Genomic DNA, 22,900 nt, shown 5'->3' on the forward strand with positions numbered 1-22,900 from the left:
GTATTAATGGTGCTGAAGTGGCGATTATCAAGTGCTTCAAGTTCCTAGGAGTAAATATCATCAATAATCTGTTCTGGTCCATCCATGTTGAACTACAGTCAGGAATGCACACCAACACATCTATGCCCTCAGAAGGCAAAGGAAATTCGACATATCCACAATGACACTTACCAATTTTTATAGATGCATCACAGAAAACACCTATCTGGATATCACAGCTTGGTATAGCAACTGCTCTGTCCAAGACTGCCAGAAATTACAGAGATGTGAATGCACCCCAATGCATGACCCAGGTTAGACTTCCATCCATTGATTCCGTCTACACTTCCCTTTGCCCTGGGAAAGGGCCGACATAATCAAAGACGGTGGCAAATGGAGTTCAATGCAGATAAGTGTGAGGCGATTCACTTTGGGAAGAATAACAGGAAGGCAGAATACTGGGTCAATGGAAAAATTTTTGGTAGTGTGGATATGCAGAGGGATCTTAGTGCCCATGTACACAGACCCCTGAAAGTTGCCACCCAGGTTGATAGTGCTGTTAAGGCAGCATCTGGAGACGTGATGTCATGCTGCAACTATACAAAACGCTAGTGCGGCATCATTTGGAATATTGTGTACAGTTCTGGTCGCCCCATTACAAGTAGGACGTGGAATCATTGGAAAAGGTGCAGAGGAGATTTCCCCGGAAGATGCCTGGTCTGGCGGGGGGGGGGGGGGGGGGGGGGGGGGGGGGAAGGTCTTATGATGAAAGGCTGAGAGACTTGGGTCTGTTCTCAGTGGCTTTAGTGGGGGGGGTGGGGGGGGGGGGTAGATTTAAATATAGAGACATACAAGATGATCAGAGGATTAGATAGGGTGGACATAGAGAGTCTTTTCTTAGGACGATGGCATCAGCTTGTATGAGGGGGCATAGCTGCAAATTTAGGAGTGATAGATTTAAGACAGATGGGAGAGGCAAGTTCTTTACTCAGAGTGGTAAGGGCATGGAATGCCCACCTGCCAATGTTGTTAACTCAGCCACTTTAGGGGCATTTAAACAGTCCTTGGATAAGCGAGTTTTGAGAAGACCTGTAGCTCAGGTTGAGGTTTTGGATGTAGGTTTGCTCACTGAGCTGGAAGGTTCATTTCCAGACGTTTCATTACCCTCCTAGGTAATATCTTCAGTGGGCCTCAGAAGAAGCACTGCTGAAAATTCCTGCTTTCTATTTATATGTTTGGGTTTCTTTGGGTTGGTGGTATCATTTCCTGTGGTGATGCTGTTTCCTGTGATGAAGTCACTTCCTGTTCCTTTTCTCAGGGGGTGGTAGATGGGGTCTAACTCGATGTGTTTGTTGATAGAGTTCCGGATGGAATGCCATGCTTCTAGGAATTCTCGTGTGTCTCTTTGTTCGGCATGTCCTAGGATAATGTGAAGTCCCAGTCAAAGTGGTGTCCATCTTCATCCATATGTGAAGATACTACTGAGAGAGGATCATGTCTTTGTGGCTACTTGGTATTCATGTATCTTGGTGGTTAGTTTTCTGCCTGTTTGTCCAATATAGTGCTTGTTACAGTCCTTGCACGGTATTTTGTAGATGATGTTCGTTTTTCTCATTGTCTGTATAGGGTCTTTCAAGTCCATGCATAAGCATATGGATGATGATGGGGTAGTGTAGGATGGGCTTAGATTAGTTCACAGGTTGGCACAACAGAGGGCTGAAGGGCCAGTTCTGTGCTGTATTGTTCTATATTAGATGTGGCAGGGAGTTAAATAGTAAAGTTTGAGGAAGGGCCGTTGAACCTAAAATGTCAACTAATTTCTCTCCACAGATGCTGCCTGATGTGCAGAGCGTTTCGAAAAATTTCTGTTTTTGTTTCTCGTATTAAAGTTGATCTTGCTCTGCATCTTATCTGTAGCTGTGACATCATATTCTGCATTCTGCTGATGTACTTATGTAAGGTATGATATGCCTGGATAGCATGCAAAACAATACTTTTCACTGTGTCTCGGTTCATGTGACGATAATAAATCAAAACAAATATACTATGTTTGGAAGGATACAACTTGGATTTGCTCGAATTATAAAGGGAGATTACACATTGAATTCCCTGGAATTCGAACAGAAAAGGCATGATTTGAATGAGGTTTTCAGGGTTTGGGTGGGAATAGATAGTTTCTCACAATTTTACATTCAAAGACAGAGCAGGGACTAAAAATTGCAGTCAAATTTCAGATGCAAAAAATATGAAAAGAATTATACATAGACACACGCATGGTCATGGGAAATGTTTGGAAATCTCTCTCTTACAAATAGCTGATTGTAGACCAACTGTTGTTAAAATTTAAGTGTAGGGCTTTGGTTAACAAAACGTATTAACAAATATGGAAGAATGGCAGTATATAGAGTGTGAGGTGCTGGAAAAGCATAGGTGGTCAAGCAGCATCCACAGAGCAGGCGAATCGACGTTTTGGGCAAAAGCCATTCTTCCGGAAGAAGGGCTTTTGCCAGAAACGTCGATTATCCTGCTCCTCTGATGCTGCCTGACCTCCTGTGCTTCTCCAGCATCTGCATTCCTCACTTTTGCCTAGGATATCAAGGTTCCAAAAAACTCATTGACATGGTCCAACAGGCTCAAGGGCTAAATGACCTACTCCTATTTCTATATAATTTGTCCCAAAACTACAACTTCACTAGTTTTAAGATGGTTGGAATTTAAAAACAAAAAGAACTGCAGATGCAAAAATTGAAATTGCTGGAAAGTCTCAGCAGGTCTGGTAGCATCTTTGGAGAAGAATCAGAGTTAACATTTCAGGTCCTGCGACCTTTTACAATTGATAGTAGCTAGGAAAAAGTTGATTTTTATGCAGAAGATAGGGTGGGTGGATAGGTAAGGAGTAAACGATAGATTGTGGAGCCCAAAGAGAGAAAAGAAGTTGGACAAACAAAGGAGTAGATAGTGGTCAGCCAAGGAGAATGAATGGCTGCTAATGGGGACTATTAATGACTAACAATGAGCAGTGTGTAATAAGTGGCCTGGTGTGTGGGGGTTGGGGTAAAGTCATGGGAGAAGGAGAAAAAGCAAGGTTAAATTTGTCAAATGAACCCAGTATAAATTTATGCTTAAGCACATCAATGATACATCACATTAATAGGTCTCTGTACCATTTCCTTTCCCTGTTCTATATATGTTAAATAACAAGTGTAGATTTCAAGGGGAGTAAGACTCTCTACCAGAGTGCAAGTCAACAGAGCAATAGACCTATTCATGCTGGTTAACACTTGCTGTTCTACGGAGAGCTTGAACCTGGAATATGCTCTTAAGGTAGTCAAAGGAAGCATACAGAGAAACTGAAGGCTTCTATTAGGAGTTTTCACATTGATATTGAATTCAGAGAGAAGTCTGGCCTGAATCTCAGAACCCACTGCAACCAAATAAAAACAAAAAGGCATAGCCTTGATCAAAAGAAAGCACAGCAGAGGCAGAGTGAAAGTGCAAAGAGAGGAAACCTTGAGCCACCAAGTCATCCAAAACTGAATCATCTGTGGTATCCTGTCTTATTAGTAGTGGTATCTTCTGAGCAAGATTGGCCATAGCAGTCACATAAATACCTACCAAATACTTCAGATGTGAAACACCGATCAATTATACTTGAAGAGTGAACACGATTGAGACAGGAAGATTAGAGTTACAGCGAAAGGCTAGAAGACTGGAATTTTTTTTCCCTGGAGTATAGAAGGCTGAAGGGTGACTCCGTAGAAGTTTATAAAATCATGAGGGCTATAGATAAGGTGAATAGCCAATATCTTTTCCCCAGGGTATGGGAATCCAAATCTAGAGGGCATATTAAGGTGAGAGGGGAAAGATTTTAAGGTGGACCTGAGAGACAACCTTTTCATGTGGAAGGTGGTGAGTGTATGGAATGAACTGCCAAAGGAAATGGTAGAGGTGGATACATTTAAAAGACATTTGGACGGGTACATGGACAGGAAAGGTTTAGAGGAATACTGGCTAAATGCAGGAAAATGGGACTAGTTGGGCATAGAGGAGTTGGGCCAATTGACCTGTTTCTGTGCTGTATGACTCTGACTTAAGATACACTAAATAACATGCTTTAAACCAAATATAAAAAATGCATGGTCTTGTCCCAAGACTGCATATAAAATTTCTTAATAACTGACCTGTTTAATAATGTCTCTCATTTAATTATGTATTTCATTATTCAAATGTAGAAAAATCAGATTCATTCCAATTTGTGGCTAATTATTCAAAACATGTTGAAAGTGTACGAAAGAAAAAAAGCAAACTTGCAAAAAGTTCAGTTGAAATAACTAGATCAAAGATCACCCTTTTAGTAGTTGAAATTATAAAATGTCAGTTTTGCAAAACTTCTACTGAAATATTACCTATTGAATACTCTGCAGTAACTGACTAATTGAAATATTAATTTTTAAAAAGGGTCTCATTTTAGTTATTTACTTTTTCCCCCTCCAATCAACCAGCTCCATTTTTTTTATTTGCTTAAGGGTATGTTTGTGTTTATATTTGAGACTATGAAAGCATGAAGCATGACGACTGTAAACAGAGCTTGAGGATATGGCGAGATTTATATTTTGGGTGAAGATACTTTGAAATGATCTTTATTAAATGATTCCCAAATCTATTGCAAATTCAATCTCTCTTTAGATGCCTACTTTTATAACTGAGATTTGGTATATGTTAATTGACGCTCTTAATAATCGAATCGATGTTAAAAACACTGAAAGTTGTAGTCATTTTTTACTTTATTTTCACAACTCAATGGCAGTTATCTTTTACTTTAAATCTTTTCTGCCTTTTCTCTCTTAGGGTTCCATATTAATCCACAGCTGGCTACAATTTACCATTTCTATCACTAAGTCGCTAGTGATATATCTCAGATTTTAGAATGTTGCAGCTTGTCAATAATAGCTACATCAGATTTGAAAATTTTTTTCTTCATCATATCAGACATAAAAGAACGCAAGTTAAACAGGTTTTAATGAACTTACCTCAATACATGGGTTCTTCTCCTAGTTGAAAATTTAAAATAAGATGGAATTACCATGCTAATAGAAGTCGTGTTTTAAAGATGTCTTGTATTAATCTTTTCAGCTCTGAGTTAGAAAACACTTTTACTGAGGAGTGCTGGATTCACATGGATCGTTACAAACATTTGGACCATCATGTCTATGTGGTCTCTTTGCAACAGCAACTCCGTTAATCTCACTCCTCTGCCTTTCCCACGTAGCCCTGCAAATTCTCTCTCCTCACTTCCAATTCCTTTTGGAAGGTCTGATTGAATTTCCTTTTTCTACAAGCTCAGGCAGTACACTCCAGAGCTTTTAAATAAAAAAAAATCACAAAGAAAAACTTTATATTACCAAAGACACATGGTGCCATAGGTTTTAATCTAGCACTACAGAAGAAATGGGTGATGTCATGTCAATGAGAAATTAAATATTATTGCTTAAAATATATAATTTGTGACTAAGACTTGGTTACTAGCAATCATACGATGCAAGATGACTACATTCTCTGGAAGGTATTAAATTAACAGGACAGAGCCTAGACACTATCTGCCTGCAATATCACACTCCTGCATCATGTGGGCATTCAAGGAACCCAATGAACAATAAACATAATTCCACATTTGGGTTGAAAGAAAGTTAGCAAAATTCATGCCTGAGAAACATGTTAACATCACCCCACCCCAACCCCATGCATTTTATATATTGAACAGTGATTTTTGAGCCAGGCATAGAATACTTGTTTTGTTATACTTCTGGAAGCAGTAATAGCCCCATATATCTCCTGGTGAACTAAAGTTTGGCCAAGGTAGATCGAAACTAATTGACAAGTTGAAACTGGATCCTTAATAGACTTGTCACATGATCAAAACTCCTCTGTTCTTTGAAAAGCCTTATGTATACATTTCTGAAGAAACCTTGTCTCAATCTGCTATAAGTCTAATGTTGGTAATACACAAACCAGAACACAGGCTAACAGCTAAGCCTGTTTCAAGCCTAAATGAGGGCGGCATGGTGGCTCAGTGGTTAGCACTGCTGCCTCACAGCACCAGTGACCCGAGTTTGATCCCGGCCTCGGGCGACTGTCTGAGTGGAGTTTTGCACATTCTCCCTGTGTCTGCATGGATTTCCTACCACAGTCCACAAAGGTTAGCAGAATTGGCCATACTAAATTGCCCATAGTTTTAGATGCATTAGTCAGGGATAAACATAAGGTCAGGGAATGGGTCTGGGTGGATTACTCTTTGGAGGATCGGTGTGGACTTGTTGGGCCGAAGGGCCTGTTTCCATACTGTAGAGAATCTAATCTAATCTAAACCACTTTGAAATTTAATTCCTAAGAAACCTTGTATTGGACTGAAAAACGGACAAAGTCTTATCGACGTTTTTGGTTTTAAAATTCATCATTGATAAAACTGTTTGGGTTTGATCGTAAATGAATAGCATTCTTGATTTAAACCCGAGAGAATTTACTGCATTTAATTTTAAAAATTTATTTCACAAATGGGGGCTGGGAAACATATCACAGCCTATTCAAAATTAGACGAGGAGAATAAATGGGTCCACTGTGTGTCTCTCTCTCTCTCTGGGGAGTCCATAACTTGCCAACCTATCAGCACTATTGAGTCTGATTGTCCAAGACATTATCGTGGAGAAAGCAACAGGGAACTATGGTCTCCATAAACTTCTGGTAATTAAAAAAAGTCTGGAACATATTCTTTATGTTTGGAGAGAATTGTTCACTGCAAATGCAAGTATGTCATTTCTAGCAAGTGTAATAAGTGAACCATGTTACAAACTCAGCTGATTATCTTAAATTAATGGTTAGTGTAGCTATCAACACATGCAGCATTGTTTAGCAAATTGCAGAATTAAATTGCCAGTTGCAGAATTAAATCTTATCAGAGACTGTTTGTTCTCAGTTTTACAAGGACCAATGGCCCTTTTGCTATTTACATCACTCTGATTCACTAATTCTAGACCTTGCACCAATGGAGGAAAGAAATTCTTTGTCTAATCTACTTACACCTATCATGATTTTCCAAACCTCATGAAATCACCTCTCAATGTCTCCTTTCTAATGAGATAAACCCCAGCTTCTCCAATCTATACACAGAACTAAAGTCCTCAGCATGACTGACATAAATCTTCTCCATTCTCTCTCAGGCCTTCATACTCTTCCAAAGGTATAGTACATAGACTTGGGCACAATATTCCAGTTGAGACCACAGCTGTGATTTATAAAAGTTCATATGGACATTCCTGCTTTTACACTCAATGCCTCCATTTATACAACCTAGGATTCCATATGTCTTAATGAACACTTAAAATTTTTCCTGCCACCCTCAACAACTGGCACACATGTACCTCCAAGACACTCCATTCCCTTAAGTTTACTTACCTCTTCACAGATATAAAGTACCAATTTAGTATCTCAGTTATGCCCTATCTCCAAGCATAGTTCCCATTCTTACCCTTTAATCCACTCACCTCTTTTTTTATTGGCAATCAGATAGTAAGGTAGCAAGACAGCTTTTACATTTCTTTGTACAAATGCAATTAACTGGAAATATGTTCCTCTTATTTGGATCAACTTGGCCATTCCATGTGTGGAGTGCAGTTGCAAACTGTTGAATTGGAGTGTGGCCATTGTTGCTTCCATTTTTATTTTAAATAGACAGAGTTAATCCAGGTACTTACATTACAGTTAGCTTAACATCTGTGCTGGAGATATTTAAGAGTATCTAGATTAGATTACTTACAGTGTGGAAACAGGCCCTTCGGCCCAACAAGTCCACACCGCCCCGCCGAAGCGTAACCCACCCATACCCCTACATCTACATCTACATTTACCCCTTACCTAACACTATGGGCAATTTAGCATGGCCAATTCACCTGGCCTGCACATCTTTGGACCGTGGGAGGAAACCGGAGCACCCGGAGGAAACCCACGCAGACACGGGGAGAACGTGCAAACTCCACACAGTCAGTCGCCTGAGGCGGGAATTGAACCCAGGTCTCAGGCGCTGTGAGGCAGCAGTGCTAACCAAAATGAAATTACCATGTGCCTAAATAAAAGGGAAAACAGTTACAAATTGCTAACATTTCAAAAAGAACAATTACTTTTGATGCAGACTTCTTGGAGAAGAATAAAAGCACTTCAGAGTGGAAAAATATGACATACGTAGGGCACATTGACTTTAGAAAAGCTTTTGACAAGATACCATATAGGACAGCAAGTTAGATGGAGCACAGAGATTGAAAGGTTGGTGTGTAGGAGAAATTGGACAGTCTTCAAAATGGTTATATGTTGATAATGATGTCCCACAGAACTCATCCTCAAGGGTGATCAGTTATTTGGTTAGCAAGAAAAGGATCCTTATAGGGGCGTGAAATATAAAGCAGAAGATGGTTATGAATACACAGATAACTTAATTAGATGTAATTGACCCCCAAAGTCTTAGTCAACTCAAGACTGGGGATAAAAAAAAAGGGATTTGGGAGCTCAGGATCAATCATAGGAAACTCAAGGCAACAGCTAGTTGAAATAGCAGGAAGAAATACAATAGAATTCTAAGTAAATATAAAGACCATGAGCTAATGAGGATTCTACAGAAAGCTGCAATAAGATCTCAGAATACTGTGCACAGCATTGAGCCAAAGTATCCTCCTTATTAAATCAGAGCCCAAAGTACAGCACAGATTTGATTGGACATTGTATTTGACAAGCAAAGTTACATGTGAAAAAAAGTTACAATCAGAGTTTGCAGAGTGATATGACACAAATGCTTAAAATTATGAAAGGACACAGTCGGATAGAGAGAAGCAGTAGCAGAGTCTAGAATAAGATTGTTAAAGTTACAAGATTGCATGCATGACTTTTAGAATGGAGAGCAAAAGAAACCTTACGTGGAGCTCTACATGTCCATGGAGTTAACTTTCAAGTGAGCAGTTCAGACAAAAAAAAAGAAATTCAACATTCAAACTTTGAGTGGATAGCTGAATGAAGAACAAGATGTTGAAGAAATATTCAAACTGAATGGGAAACACAGGTAGCATCATTTGGGCTAAATGGTCATTTGCTGCCTGATTTTTTTTGTGTACTCCAAGTCCATTTACCCTTTTGTGTGATAAGACAAGCCTTGAGACTAAAAGGTAAAGTCACCATAATCCCAGAGGTCCATAGGACTGTTCTCTTGTTAGAGACAACTGGTGGAGGTTGAACCTGAGAATCACCAGCCGGTAAAGCCGAAAGTGGATGGCTTCATTCTGTTTTGTAAAAACCAACTTTTCAGCCAACTGAGCTAACGCCTGGAACCTTCTATAAAAACTAGTTAAAGTCAGAAATGGAAGGTTATGACTTGATGAAGCTCAATAATTACTCAGGCAGTTACAGCATTAAAAACCTACTCTAACTCTCGAGTAGGTATTAAAGCGACCCCAACTCACCACTGAATCCTTCACTAAACAATGCCCAACCCCTTTGTAAAATGGCCCCTGAACAGGAACCCCTTATCCAACACCCACCTACTGGTCCCAACACCCTTCACCCCTGGTTCAAATCACCAGATGTCCCATCCCACCTATTCACACCAACCCCTACTCAATCACCTGACTGGGAGCAACAGTCACCCAAGACACAGTAACCCCCGATCACCACCTCACCCTCAGAGTTATGAAACCTACCATCTGTCAGATTGGAGACCCCCAAACACGGGGAAAAATGCTGGAAAATGGATGTGACAAACGTCAGATCAGCCATGATACTATTGAATGGCAGAGCAGGCTTGAAGGATCAAATGACTTACGCCTGTTCTCATTTCTTATTATTTTATGGTTTTCATTCACTTTCCCTATCAACATCATCTGGCACATTAAGACTCTCAAGCAACTGTCATATTAAATCCCCACTTTGAGTTATACATTTACCTTTTCACTGGAACGGTGAATGAGGCTGACTGTGTACCTAAACATTTAAATCAGAGAACACACACTGCTGTAAAAGTGAACATGATTTCTACAAAGATCTTCTTCATTGGGAATCTACAAATCCATGACAGGATCATTACAGGAGTGTCCGGCTTAGGAATATTAGTAGAATACATGTAAAGCTAAGTAGTTAAGTTTTAATCCTATAGAATCAGAATTAGGGTTTTCTGCCCGGAATCATACATCGGGACCCTTGACGGACCTTAACGGATATGCTGGAACGGACCACAGGCACTGGGGAGTAGAAGTTGGATTTTGCTGCTGCCAACAATGTGGAATATTTCTCCTATTTCTTTTTTTTCTTTTGGCAAGGAGACCAAGGTAAAGATTCAACTATTAGTTTAAACTTCCATCCTTCTCTCTTTCCATCACCCTCATAGGTCTGTGTCTCCCTTTATTTTATGGCAAGCACTGAACTAGTCGAATTTTTGTTCCTCCCAAATAAAAAATTCCCCTCCACACAATTGTTTTTCCCTTTCAATTCTGTGTTAACTTCAATTTTTACCTCAATGATCTGCAAAACTGTAGAATTTCTTAGTTAATGCAGATCGTCATTTCCTTCTATTAAACCAGGTTTGGTCACATTGACACCAATTTGAGTATTCTATAGGAATGAATATGTAAAAGATCTGACTGTATATTTACCTCACCTTGACAAGCATTCCAGCAAACCATTCAGATCAAAATCTATACATCATGATAATTAAGATGATTCGCCCATGTTAAGTATTACCCAAAGGCAGTCCTCCTCCACCACAATCACAAGACCCATCCTCACTATCTGGTCCAACTGATATCAATTCTGCTGGGGATTCTTGAATCCAGATTAGGCCAATGCTGCCAAGATGCCAATGACAGTCACCTTCGCATTACTGTGAAATTCAACTCTTTAGCCTATATTTGCTATTTAAACCCACTTTAATCTAATACCAACAATTGGAAAATTACCAGAATTGCAATCCACTCTTGAAAATGAGTTCAGAATTTCATGAAGAAGCCTCTATTTTATGGTTATGTAATTGAATATTGAAGACTAATTTTCCATCAATTAATCCATTGCAACAAAGAATTTCTAGCTCTACTCATAAATTTTTTTAAGCTTCAGTGAAGCATCTTAGGTACTTGAATAAAACTGTCATGAGTGGTGTTTTTGTTTCGTGCTCAACGGAAACTCAGCAAAACAAACTTAGTCAGAATTTCAGTATTGGGTGCACTGAACGTTTTAGTAAGTTAAGTTACTACCCATGTAATGGTTGCCTTGCTGACATAGCATCATATCAAAGCTGTAACTGCAATTTGATAATCTATCTCACTGCATACTTAGTCTCAAATTGTGACCTTTGCAGGGGTGAAGAGAAACCACAAATTCACCAGTATTATAAATGTCAAAATGCAAAAAACGCCAATTAATATCTATCTTTGAACACTCTGACTTAAAGGCTTTTAGAATCCAAAGCTAATTGTACAGCTTTGTAGAATATCCACAACCATCGGCCACTTCAAATTTCTCAAATTCCACAGATAAAGATGCTTAATTCTGTCCAGATTAGATCTTCATTTTAGAGAGATCCAATATGTTCCTCCATGTCCATCCCCCACCACCACATCATGGTCTTTGCTTTCTCAAATAATTCAAGGATTTCAACATTCACTGTTCCATCTAGAAATTAAATTCCAGAATTAATTCTGTAACAAATTTCTCAACATCAGTCCTAAATTTGCCTATTTATCTGAATGCGTATTTCCTTGTCCAATTTTCTGTTTACTTTGAAGCAATTTTTTTCAATCTTTGCTTCACCATTTACAGTCCTTTATCTCTGTAAGGTTACCTCCTTTAAATTCTGAAAGGCCCAAGTTTGTCCAGGCTTTTCTACTAACCAGCTCTCTGATGGGACTGAACTATCACCAATCCTTGAAGGTCACTTATATACCTTGGTGACCTGAGTTTAATGCAGTATTTGAGGTCTGATCTGGGGCAGTGCACTATCCAGTGAGGATAATAGTTGATCTGTACTCCAAACAGTTCAGCATACCATTTTGGTCTTTATTTGGATAGTTACTTTGCGGTAGTCAGACACAATCATTACAGACATTGCCTGTGACCATCTCTCCACCTATCAACTATCCCATGTGGTCCTCAGTTGGAAACATATCATCCTTGGGCAAAACACAGCATTGTGACTAATAGTAGCAAATAGACTGACTGGTAAGTGTGGCATTGAAGATCAAGTTAATTTATTTAGATCAAATCCAGGATGTATGCAAGTACTTTCCAGGACATAAAGAATATATTCTTAATACCTGTGGAAAGAAATAAACACAAAAACAATTCCATGTTTAATATGTGCTACCCAATTTAATGTAAAGCTGAACAAACAATTTTCACTGCAGTAACTTTTTAACAAGTTTAAAAGGAGTCCAGTAAGATAATAATCATTACATTTTTCAACAAAGTAACATCACAAAGTTATTTCTTCAAAAAGTTCACAATGGCACGCCCAAATACTAAACATGTGACATGAGGGCCACAATAATGGCTACTGTTCAGACTCCAACATGAATGTGTTCAAAATATCTTATTTATTGCCTTTGCTTGCTGACAAGTAGTTTATTGTTCAGTTAAAATTCTAGTATTTATAGGAAGGGTCAGCAAAGTGCTCCTTGAATTCATTTTTGAATAAATGACTATGCAAGTAGTGTCTCTAATACATGAGAATACTTATCTATTTTAAAATATTGAAGAATATCAATAAAGATTCAAAAATGAATCATTTGATTCATACCTAAGTTGGGGTGTCACGATGTGATGAAAGGTTAAAGAAGTTGGTTCTTTATCCACCAGACGTTAGGAAAATGGGAGCTGATATTATCAGAGAATTATAAAATCTTAAGGGGATTAGATGGAGTGGATGCTGAAAGAACCTTTCCCCTTGTGGGGAAGACCAGGACTAGTGGAAACCATTAAAAAGTAAAAAAAAAGGGGGGCTCGCATAGAAGACAAAGAATGAGGAGGATTCTGTTTCAATCTCAGAAGGTTTTGAGATGTTTTCAACTCGCTTCCCCAGACAATGGAGGAGGCTTTCAAGTCAGCAGCAGATCAATTCTTAACTGCATTAATGTTTTATCTGGGTAGGTGGGGATATGGGTTTGATCAGTCATGATTTTATTAAATGGCAGAACACGCAAGCTGAATGGGCTACTCTTGCTCCAAACTGGAGTGTTCATATGTATATGCACATGCACTCAAATGTCAAAGTTTGTTTGTTGCTTGCCACTGATAGTCATTAAGGATGCAGCTTTCATCTCCACAGATGAGGAATTGTTGAAGCACATCTGGAATGTCAACGAGAGTTCTAACCATTGAAGTTTCAGTCCCAATTGCTGTGCATGTTACACATATTTGACAAGCACTGAACTGGGCTTGGCAACAATATCTCCATTGTGAGATTCGATTATGGAAATGACTGCTTGATGGAATACTGGAGAAAACCGAGAAATATAAATGACTTTAGCAATGAGGGGAAAAAAAATTGGGAACAACAAAAAGAAAGTACCTTTCATAGATCAACTCCTCAAGAGTTGTGTTTTATCTAACAGAGGAAATAAAGCATCTTTTTTGGTTTACTGTATGAAAAATATTTTGACAGTTCTTGTTAAGGGTTACCGTGTATACTAAAATCATTTTTATAAACTGTAACTGGCAAGTTCGTTACTTATTGTACACTTTAGCATCCCATGTCTACAATTGAAGTTGTGCACTCAAGGGTTAGGTTTCTATGGATTATACCATTTGGGAACATGAAATGTAAACTTTAAGAGCATTTACATTGGCAAAACTATTTCAATAGGTTCACAAAAATTAAGTTATGTTGTGTCATGGATTTGACAGCACTGAATTATGTGGTTTGGTATACATGCAGTGATTCTGGATTAGTGGTTACCATGTATACTAAAATCAATTTTATAAACTGTACTGGCTAGCACAGCAGTTCAGGCAGCATCCGAGGAGCAGTAAAATTGACGTTTCGGGCAAAAGCCCTTCATCAGGAATACTTTTGCCCGAAACGTCAATTTTACTGCTCCTTGGATGCTGCCTGAACTGCTGTGCTTTTCCAGCACCACTAATCCAGAATCTGGTTTCTGGCATCTGCAGTCTTGTGACCACATGCAGTGGTCACAGGAGAAGGTGTACCTGAGAGGGATTAAATTCAGGGGAAAAAGACGTATGGAAAGATGCAACAACCCTACACAAGTTAGCAACACATGGATGAGGCAAGGGACAGTGTACAGTACAAATTAAGAGCATGCTACCTGGCACAAGAAAACAAAAATACAAAAACAGATTTGCAATACTTTGTTTTTTGCTGGAACAGAATAGAATAAAGGATAACTTGATTGATGTCTTTGAAATTATGAAAGTACACATAAGAGTTGATAGAAACAAATGGTTTCCTTATGGCATCAAAAGTGAGGGAGACAAATATATAAGAAAGCCATCATTTAAAACTAAAATAAACAAATATTTGACCGTGGAACAGATTAGCAAGTGTGCAAGAGTCAATTAGACAGGTGGTCAGGGAAAAGGAAAACCAAGAGTTATGGACATAAAAGTAGTCAAAAAGAGAATCAAAATTACTGTGTGTAATGAGTCTGGCAGGGTTTTGTAATATCTGCATAAATATACTATTCAATGTCAGATAATGATCAATAATAATTAGCACGTGGCACAAAGCTCAAGAATTTCACTGGAAACCAAAAGACAGGATGTGCAGTTGGTAAATCCTGATCAGTACAGCTGAGGTGACGTTACTTGCATAGTATAAAAGTGCACCACTGTGGCAATACGCTCACCTATATCACCTCCTCGAGCCTTAGCGGAGATCTGATCGGTGAGTCATTAAATGTAATTCACAATTATGATTCAGCAAACTGCACATAAATGGCCTAAGAAATGGTTCCTCAAAATATAACTCCAGAAAGATAACAAAATGCATGGTATCATAAAATAGTGGCAACAAGTCTAATTAGATAACTAATTGACCATTTTGCTCAAGAATTTTTAAAATAACATAACCACTTGAAAGTTTCGTACTCAAAATACATCAGCACCTTTTTCTCTCCCCATGTTCCAAATGACAAACCTTGCAACTCACAACTGTAACAAATAAATATAATAAAATTGGAGTCAGTCAGCTAACCCAGTGGTTCTCTGAATGTGATCCATGCACTGGGCCATATTGCAAGTTACAGATACGCAATGACACTTACAAGGGCTTGAGCCAACAGGCCAGAAGCCTCAGCTTCACCACTCATGCAATATCACACAAACTCACCAGTTTGTGCACGCAGCACAAATCAATGTAATTAGAAGGAACAAAAACATTGGTTTTCAAAGCAAAATGTAATGTTATTATTACACCATAACTGCAAATTTGACTTACTTTCAGCCTCACAACTTACTAACAAAGAGGAGGAACTGCTTTTCTGCTGGTTGTGGAGGGGGATGTTTGGAGGAACAACAAAAAGGAAGGTTTGCCAATGGGTCAAGGGTAGGAGACATCAAATGCCAAAGATGTCATGGAACACACAACAAAGGGAGTGCTAATGATTGTAGGAAAGAAAAAGACATTTGCTCAGAATGTGAACAGAATAATGAATAGCTAAATCTGAAAGCAAAAACAAACAACAAGATTAAGAATCACATGTGACCAAAAAAAACATCACAATAATGACTGAAGTTCATGGTCTGAAATTGTAAAACTTAATGTTGAACCCAGTGCAATGCCTAATCAAAAGACAGGTGTTGCTCCTCAAACACATTTCCTAAATGTTTGCTCTCATTCCTGCCTTTCCTCCTGTGAAATGTAACAGATTTCTTTGCGCTCATTTTCCATCTCAAGTCTCCACATTTGAAGGATTACTTGTCATCATTTGCACCACCTCCAGCATAATGCCCCCATCAAACACATTTCCTTTCCCTCTATCAAAATTCCAAAGAGATCATTACCTCCTTGGCACCCTTGCCTATTCCTCAATCACTTCAACCTCTTCCCACACAATCACAGGTTGTGTAACGTCTGCTCTTTTACCCCCTCTCTGTTTGTCCCTCCAACCCCAAACATGTCTTCTAATAAGGAGAAAGTGAGGACTACAGATGCTGGAGATCAGAGTAGAGAGCGTGGTGCTGGAAAAGGCAGCACCTAAGGAGCAGGAGAATCGACATTTCAGGCATAAGCCCTTCATCAGGAAGGGCCTTCACCTGGCTTCTAGTAAAACAATGATGAACTTCTTCCAATTTAGTATATTGTACTTCCACAACATGTGGCTTCTACTTTAGAAAGCCAAATGCAGATTGGATGACTGCTTTGTAGAACTCCTTCACACAATCCACAAGCAAGATCCTGAGTTTCTGGATGCTCGCATTTCTAATTTAACACATTGCTCCTACTTCAGTTGTTCGCAACATATATATCACAGGATATCAAAATGTAAAGTATATGTGAAAATTGCAAACTAAAAATAAAATACTTCAAATACACATACAAATTGTGTAAACATAATAAATATTAGGAATGGTGATATATATAAAAAAATCATTGTACATATCTGACTTGGGTATTCAAGAATACTACTATGGTCAATTACCTGTTCAGTTTTCACAACTATTCTCTACATATTATAAATTTCACCAACAACGTATTGACTACAAACACAAAAACATTGCACATGGCATTGTGTCCCACTAGGGTATTAAGTGGGCTGAAGAGTGCTCTACAGTTACTGTAGATGGTTGTCATACTTAAATAGAGCCAGACTGTATTTTCCAACAGATAGTGTGATGGTCAACACATGCTCATGAAGTTTACTTGCAGCGATCAGAAAAAAAAAAGGGAAATTGGGTTAATGCAGATATATGGTAATTATTCAAAGTGTTAGAAAAACCCCCTTGGGAAGAAGAAGGGCACAGAATATCTGTACCAAAATGGAGATAAATAAAGCATATTGCAGAACCTTCAGCAATTAATTAAAAGCAAACATGAATGAAATCTGAACAACTCTTAAAATGTACTTGGATTAGCACTTGAAATATCATAACATTCAAGGCTAAAGAGCAAAGTGCTGGAAAGTGGTTCTCGCAGTTTTAGAGTACTCTTTGTCAGTGCAGACTTGATGGGCTGAAGGGTCACTTCTATATTTAGTTATAGAGGGTGTGGTACAAGAATAGTGGCTCTTCCACAGCTTTTTATACAGTCATAGAGATGTACAGCATGGAAACAGACCCTTCGGTCCAACCCGTCCATGCCGACCAGATATCCCAACCCAATATGGTCCCACCTGCCAGCACCTGGCCCATATCCCTCCAAACCCTTCCTATTCATATACCCATCCAAATGCCTCTTAAAATGTTGCAATTGTACCAGCCTCCACCAATTCCTCTGGCAGCTCATTCCATACACGTACCACCCTCTGCATGAAAGTTTTGCCCTTTAGGTCTCTTTTATATCTTTCCCCTCTCACCCTAAACCTATGCCCTCTTGTTCTGGACTCCCCAACCCTAGGGAAAAGACTTTGTCTATTTATCCTATCCATGCCCCTCATGATTTTGTAAACCTCTAAGGTCACCCCTCAGCCTCCAACGCTCCAGGGAAAACAGCCCCTGCCTGTTCAGCCTCTCCCCGGAGCTCAAATCCTCCAACCCTGGCAACATCCTTGTAAATCTTTTCCAGGATTGGAGGATTTGAGCTATGAGGTGAGGCCGAACAGGCTGGGGCTGTTCAAAAAGGCTCTTCGGTCTCAAAACGCTCACTCTAAAGATACTGCCAAATCTGATGTTTTCTCTCTCCAGCACTTCAATTTTGTCACATATCTCCGACATCCAGAGTATTTTACTTTTACGTTAATCTACAGTGCTCTGTAGGAACAAGCATCCAAACATTTTAAAAATTTTAAACATTTACAAATGTAAATGGACTGAAACATTCATCCCAGATGCTCATCTCATAATTGACTCTTCTCTTGGCAGCCAAATAGTGAGCTCAGCAAATTTACTCAGTGGTTTCCAAAAACCCTTGCATCCACCAGCTGATATCCAATAATTGCAGAAATCAAACAAAACAATTGATACTGTCCTAAAATTTAACTTCTACAGCAAGTTATTGAGATTCAGTATTCTACTTGCGCAGAGCTCATCTTCCAATCGATCTTCTCAGTCACAAAGACTTGATGTTGTGCTGTTTAAACTACTTGTAAATCTAGTTAATTCTACCTGCGCTTGCCTCAGTCCATGTTCTGCTGAAACGCTCATTCATGCTTTTCTTACTTTCAAACTCAAATGAACTCCACTGACCCACTTCCCATTTTATACCTTCCATGATCTTAATCTCATTTTGAACTTTCTTACCCAGATCCTAACCCGCCCAAAGTCCTGTTCACATATCAACTATGAACCAAATGAATGTCTTGAAGAGCATAAAGAATGTAGAAGCATTCTCAGGAGGGAAATCAGGAAGCAAAGGAGAGAAAATGAGATAGCCTTGGCAGATAAAGTTAAGGATGATCCAAAGAGATTCTACAAGTATATTAAGAGCAAGAGAGCAACGCGAGTGTAAATATCAAAAGGTCATCTTTGTATTGAACCTCAAGAGATGGGAGGGATAATGAGTATTTTGCTTCAATTTTTACTGTGGAAAAATGGAGGCTAGACAACTTGGAAATAAATACTGATGTTTTGAAAACAGTTTCCATTACAGAACAGGCATTGCTAGTGATCTTAGAAGACATCAAGGTCAATAAACTCTTCACAACCTGATCAAGTGCATTCCAGGATACTGTGGGAGGTTAGGGAGGAAGTTACAGGACCCAGAGCAGAAATATTTGTATAATCTATAATCACAGGTTAGGTGCCAGAGGACTGGAGGATGTCTGTTGTTGTACCTTTAAGAAAGGCTGTAAAAGGAGAAACCTGGGAACTACAGACCTATAAGTCTGACATCAGCAGTGGGTAAGTTGTTGAAGGTGGTTCTGAAAGACAGTATTTACATGTATTTGGAAAGGCAAAAGGATGATTAATGAAGTTGAGCATGGTTTTGTGCGAGGGAGACTGTATCTCAAACTTAACTGAGTTTTTGAAGTACCCAAAAAAGATTAATGAGTGCAGAGCAGCAGACATTGTCTACTTGGACTTTGGTAAAGCCTTCAACAAGGTTCCACATAGTAGACAAATTGGTAAAGTTAGATCGCATGGGACTTGGAGTGAGCTTGCTAATTGGGTTGTTTTGCAGGCTGGAGGCCTGTGATCAGCGGTGTTGCACAGGGATTGGTACTGGGTCCACTTTTGTTTGTCGTTTATATGAATTGTTTTGGATGAGAATATAGGTGGCATTGTCAGCAAGTTTGCAGAGGACAAAATTGGTTGTACAGTGAAGGTTATTGAAAATTACAAAGGAATCTTGATCAATTAAGTCAATGGGCTGAGGAGTGACAGATGGAGTTTAATTTGAATAAGTGGGAGGTATTGCATTTTTATAAAAACCAACAAGGGTGTGATCTATACAATTAATAGTAGGGCCCTAAGTAGGGATGTAGAACAGAGACCTAGGGGCTCAGACACATAATTCTTTGAAATTTGCGTCACAGGTAAACAGGGTGGTTGCGTGGCATTCAGCATGCCTGCCTTCACTGCTCAGCACTTTTGAGTATAGGAGTTGGGAGGTCAGGTTGTGGTTAAAGAGGACTTTAGTGAGGTCTCTTCTGGAGTACCATGTCCAGTTCTGATTGCCCCATTATAGGAAGGATATTATTAAACTGGGGGAGGGTTCAGAAAAGATGTACCAGAATGTTGTTGGGACTGTAGAGTTTGAGCTATAGTAATAGGTTGGGACTTCTTTCAACTGGAGCATAGAAGGTGAAGCGGTGACTTTGTAGAGGGCCATAAAATCACAAGGGGTATAGATAAGGTCAATAGCAAAAGTCTTTTCCCAGAGTGGGGAAGTTCAAAGCTCGGGGGCATATTTTGAAGGGAAGAGAAGAAAGGTTTAAGAATAACATGAGGGGCAACTTCTTTGTTTTTACACAGTGGCTCGTGTGTAGAATGAACTGCCAGAGGAAGTGGCAGATGCAGGTAGAGTTACTTTGTTTAAAAGACATTTGGATAAGTACATGAACAGGAAAGGTCTGGAGGGATGTAGACCAAAAGCAGATTGGACTAGTTTTGGAAACACAGTCAGCATGGGCTAGTTGGACCTAATGATCTGTTTCCATGCTTCTATTCTCTTGGCCCCCTAACTTGATTTTAAAACCTCTCTTTCTCATGTTAAATTCCCTCCATGTCCTCACTTCTCCAGCACTGTAATCCTTATGCATTCTACTTTCTTCATCGGCTGTTGGCCTTCAGCAGTCTAGATTTAGTTCTGGAATTTGCAGTACAAAACTATCGATCACCTGAAACAGCTTCCTTAAAACCTACATCTATCCAACATCTTTTATTTGGTTTCATGTAAATCTTTTTTGTCCGATTACACTTGAGAGACATTTTAAAAACAGTAAGGTTGCCATAATCTTACTCACTAGAGACACAACTGTTGGCGAGTTTAATCTAAGGGTCACCACACCTCAGGTTAAGGAGAGACTATCATGGTAACCTCAAACAATACAGGAATAGAACCCACGCTGTTGGCATTAATCTGCATTGCAAACCAGCCACCCAAACTAACTGATCCGAGAGATGTTTTAATAAAAGATGCTCTACAAATTTAAGTTTTTAGAAGAAAGTGAGGACTGCAGTTGCTGGGGATCAGAGCTTAAAAATGTGTTGCTGGAAAAGTGTAGGTCAGGCAGCATCAAAGGAACAGGAGAATCAACATTTCAGGCATTAGCCCTTCTTCAGGAATGAGGAGGGTGTGCCAAGCAGGCTAAGATAAAAGGTAAGGAGGGGGGATTTGGGGGACGGTCGTTGGGAATACGATAGGTGGAAGGATGTTAAGATGAGGGTGACAGGCCGGAGAGAGGGTGGGGGCGGAGAGGTCAGGAAGAAGATTGCAGGTCAAGAAGGCGGTGCGGAGTCTGAGGGTTGGGACTGAGGGGGGGGGGGGGAAGGAAAATGAGAAAGCTGGAGAAATCTGTATTCATCCCTTGTGGTTGGAGGGTTCCTAGGTGGAAGATGAGGCACTCTTCCTCCAGGCGTTGTGTTGCCATGGTCTGGCGATGGAGGAGGCCAAGGACCTGCATGTACTTGGCGGAGTTTAAAACTGAACTGTAAACAAATCAGTTACATTGATTTACTTCTTGGTTTGAAGCTTTGCTGCCACAATTGGAATTCATCCTTAGAAACTAATTTTTAAGCTTTCAGAAATATCCATGAGGTTTACAGATTACTTTACATAGTCACCTCAAAAAAGGATATCATACAAAACATTTCATTCGGGTACGATAAACTCAACCTTCCTAAATACATCTATTTACAGTCGAATCATTAAATGATTTATTGAACAATTCAAAACGGTTCATATGCCGAATTTTAGCCGGAAGTGAAATTGAACACACTTATATGGTCATAACTTAGAGAAAATGAGAACCTTCATTGTACTGCTGGTAAATCGATGAATAACTTCTTGGCTACATCATATGCAAGTTATCCCCCCACCCCACCCCACCCCACCCCGCTCCTTGTGTTAACATTTTCCAGCCTGTTCTCCCCTCGCCTTCCCGTTAAACACTCTTCCCAGGTCAACCTCCCGGACTTTGGAAAGGAGCTTTCTACAGAAAATAACCGCGGATCCCTGCTGCTGTTCATTGTACTCGAGGTCTGCACCAGTTAGGCCTCAAGTTACAGAATCTGATACATTGCAGCTTTTTAAGTCAACATGACTAATCTGGCATTACAGGGTGGGGTAACCCTAAATTCAGCAGCTCGAGCCAACTTTCAGCAAATCCCCCGCCCAGACCGCACGATTGACATACTCGCCAAAATTAACTTTTAAAAATGTTCAACTACGAGCTACCGGGACTAGAACTTGTAGTTTAGTACCAAACAGAAGGAAGTACCCCCACCCCACCCCACCCCGTCCTGTTTATTGAATGAAGAGAACAAAAAAAAATACAAAAAGGGAATATGGAAAAAAAAAGACACTAAATGAAGTCATGGATTGGCGGGTGGATGCAGCAAAACTGAAGACAGCCTCAAGTCAATGCGAAAGTAGAGACAGAGAGAGAGAGAGAGAGTTTTAAAAAAAAATCTGGTCACCTTCCAGTCATTCCAGCGACGGCGAACATCACCCGCTCGAGCGCTGCAAAACTGACCCGGTATCTGGCTCAGTGTCGGCTGCTGTGGTCAGTGCTGTCCGCGACGGGCTGGAGCAATGGCGATGCTGTAAACTCCCTCCCACTCGGCTCCAGCCTCTCTCTGTCTGTCACTCAGTCATTCTCAAACTCGCTTACTCCCACTGCTTGCATCGCTCAATAATTGCGGGAGAAACAGTGATTGGTAAGTACGTGTGTCTGGACGCACCGACATACACACACAGGAGGCGGAGTAGCAATGAGCTAAATCGCTCATACAGACACGTGAGGGGCTATTCTACATAACAACCATGCAGAGAGGAAAGGATAAATACCTTATGTTGCAGTGGGAGGAAAAAAGTTACAGTGCTAATTTTATATTAGTTAAGTTGGCTGGAAAATGTATGTTTGGCAGATTAGTGTTTGAGAACGCAATTGGGTGTACACTATCAATATATACTGAGCAAAATATTATATGCCTGGACACGAAGGGACTATTTTGAATGCTAAGAACTGTAAATAGTGGCAATCTAAGTAATGAGCAATGATGCATTGCACAATAAATTAGTGTTAAAACCACGGTGTATCCATTTGCAAACCTGGATTTT

The 22,900-nt window shown here is 39.7% G+C and overlaps 1 protein-coding gene across 1 annotated transcript in view; it reads right to left on the reverse strand.

Annotated features, from left to right (window-relative positions):
- Positions 1-22,495, reverse strand: part of LOC140481408 (LIM and senescent cell antigen-like-containing domain protein 1) — a 122,664-nt gene extending 100,169 nt beyond the window's left edge. Inside the window, exon 1 of the mRNA XM_072577558.1 lies at positions 22,258-22,495. Coding sequence (XP_072433659.1) covers positions 22,258-22,286 — 29 coding nt within the window. The 5' untranslated portion in view covers positions 22,287-22,495. The remainder of the gene's footprint in view (positions 1-22,257) is intronic.
- Between the last annotated feature and the right edge of the window lie 405 nt (positions 22,496-22,900).

Source organism: Chiloscyllium punctatum, chromosome 9 (genome assembly GCF_047496795.1).
Source record: "Chiloscyllium punctatum isolate Juve2018m chromosome 9, sChiPun1.3, whole genome shotgun sequence".
Lineage (NCBI taxonomy): Eukaryota > Metazoa > Chordata > Chondrichthyes > Orectolobiformes > Hemiscylliidae > Chiloscyllium > Chiloscyllium punctatum.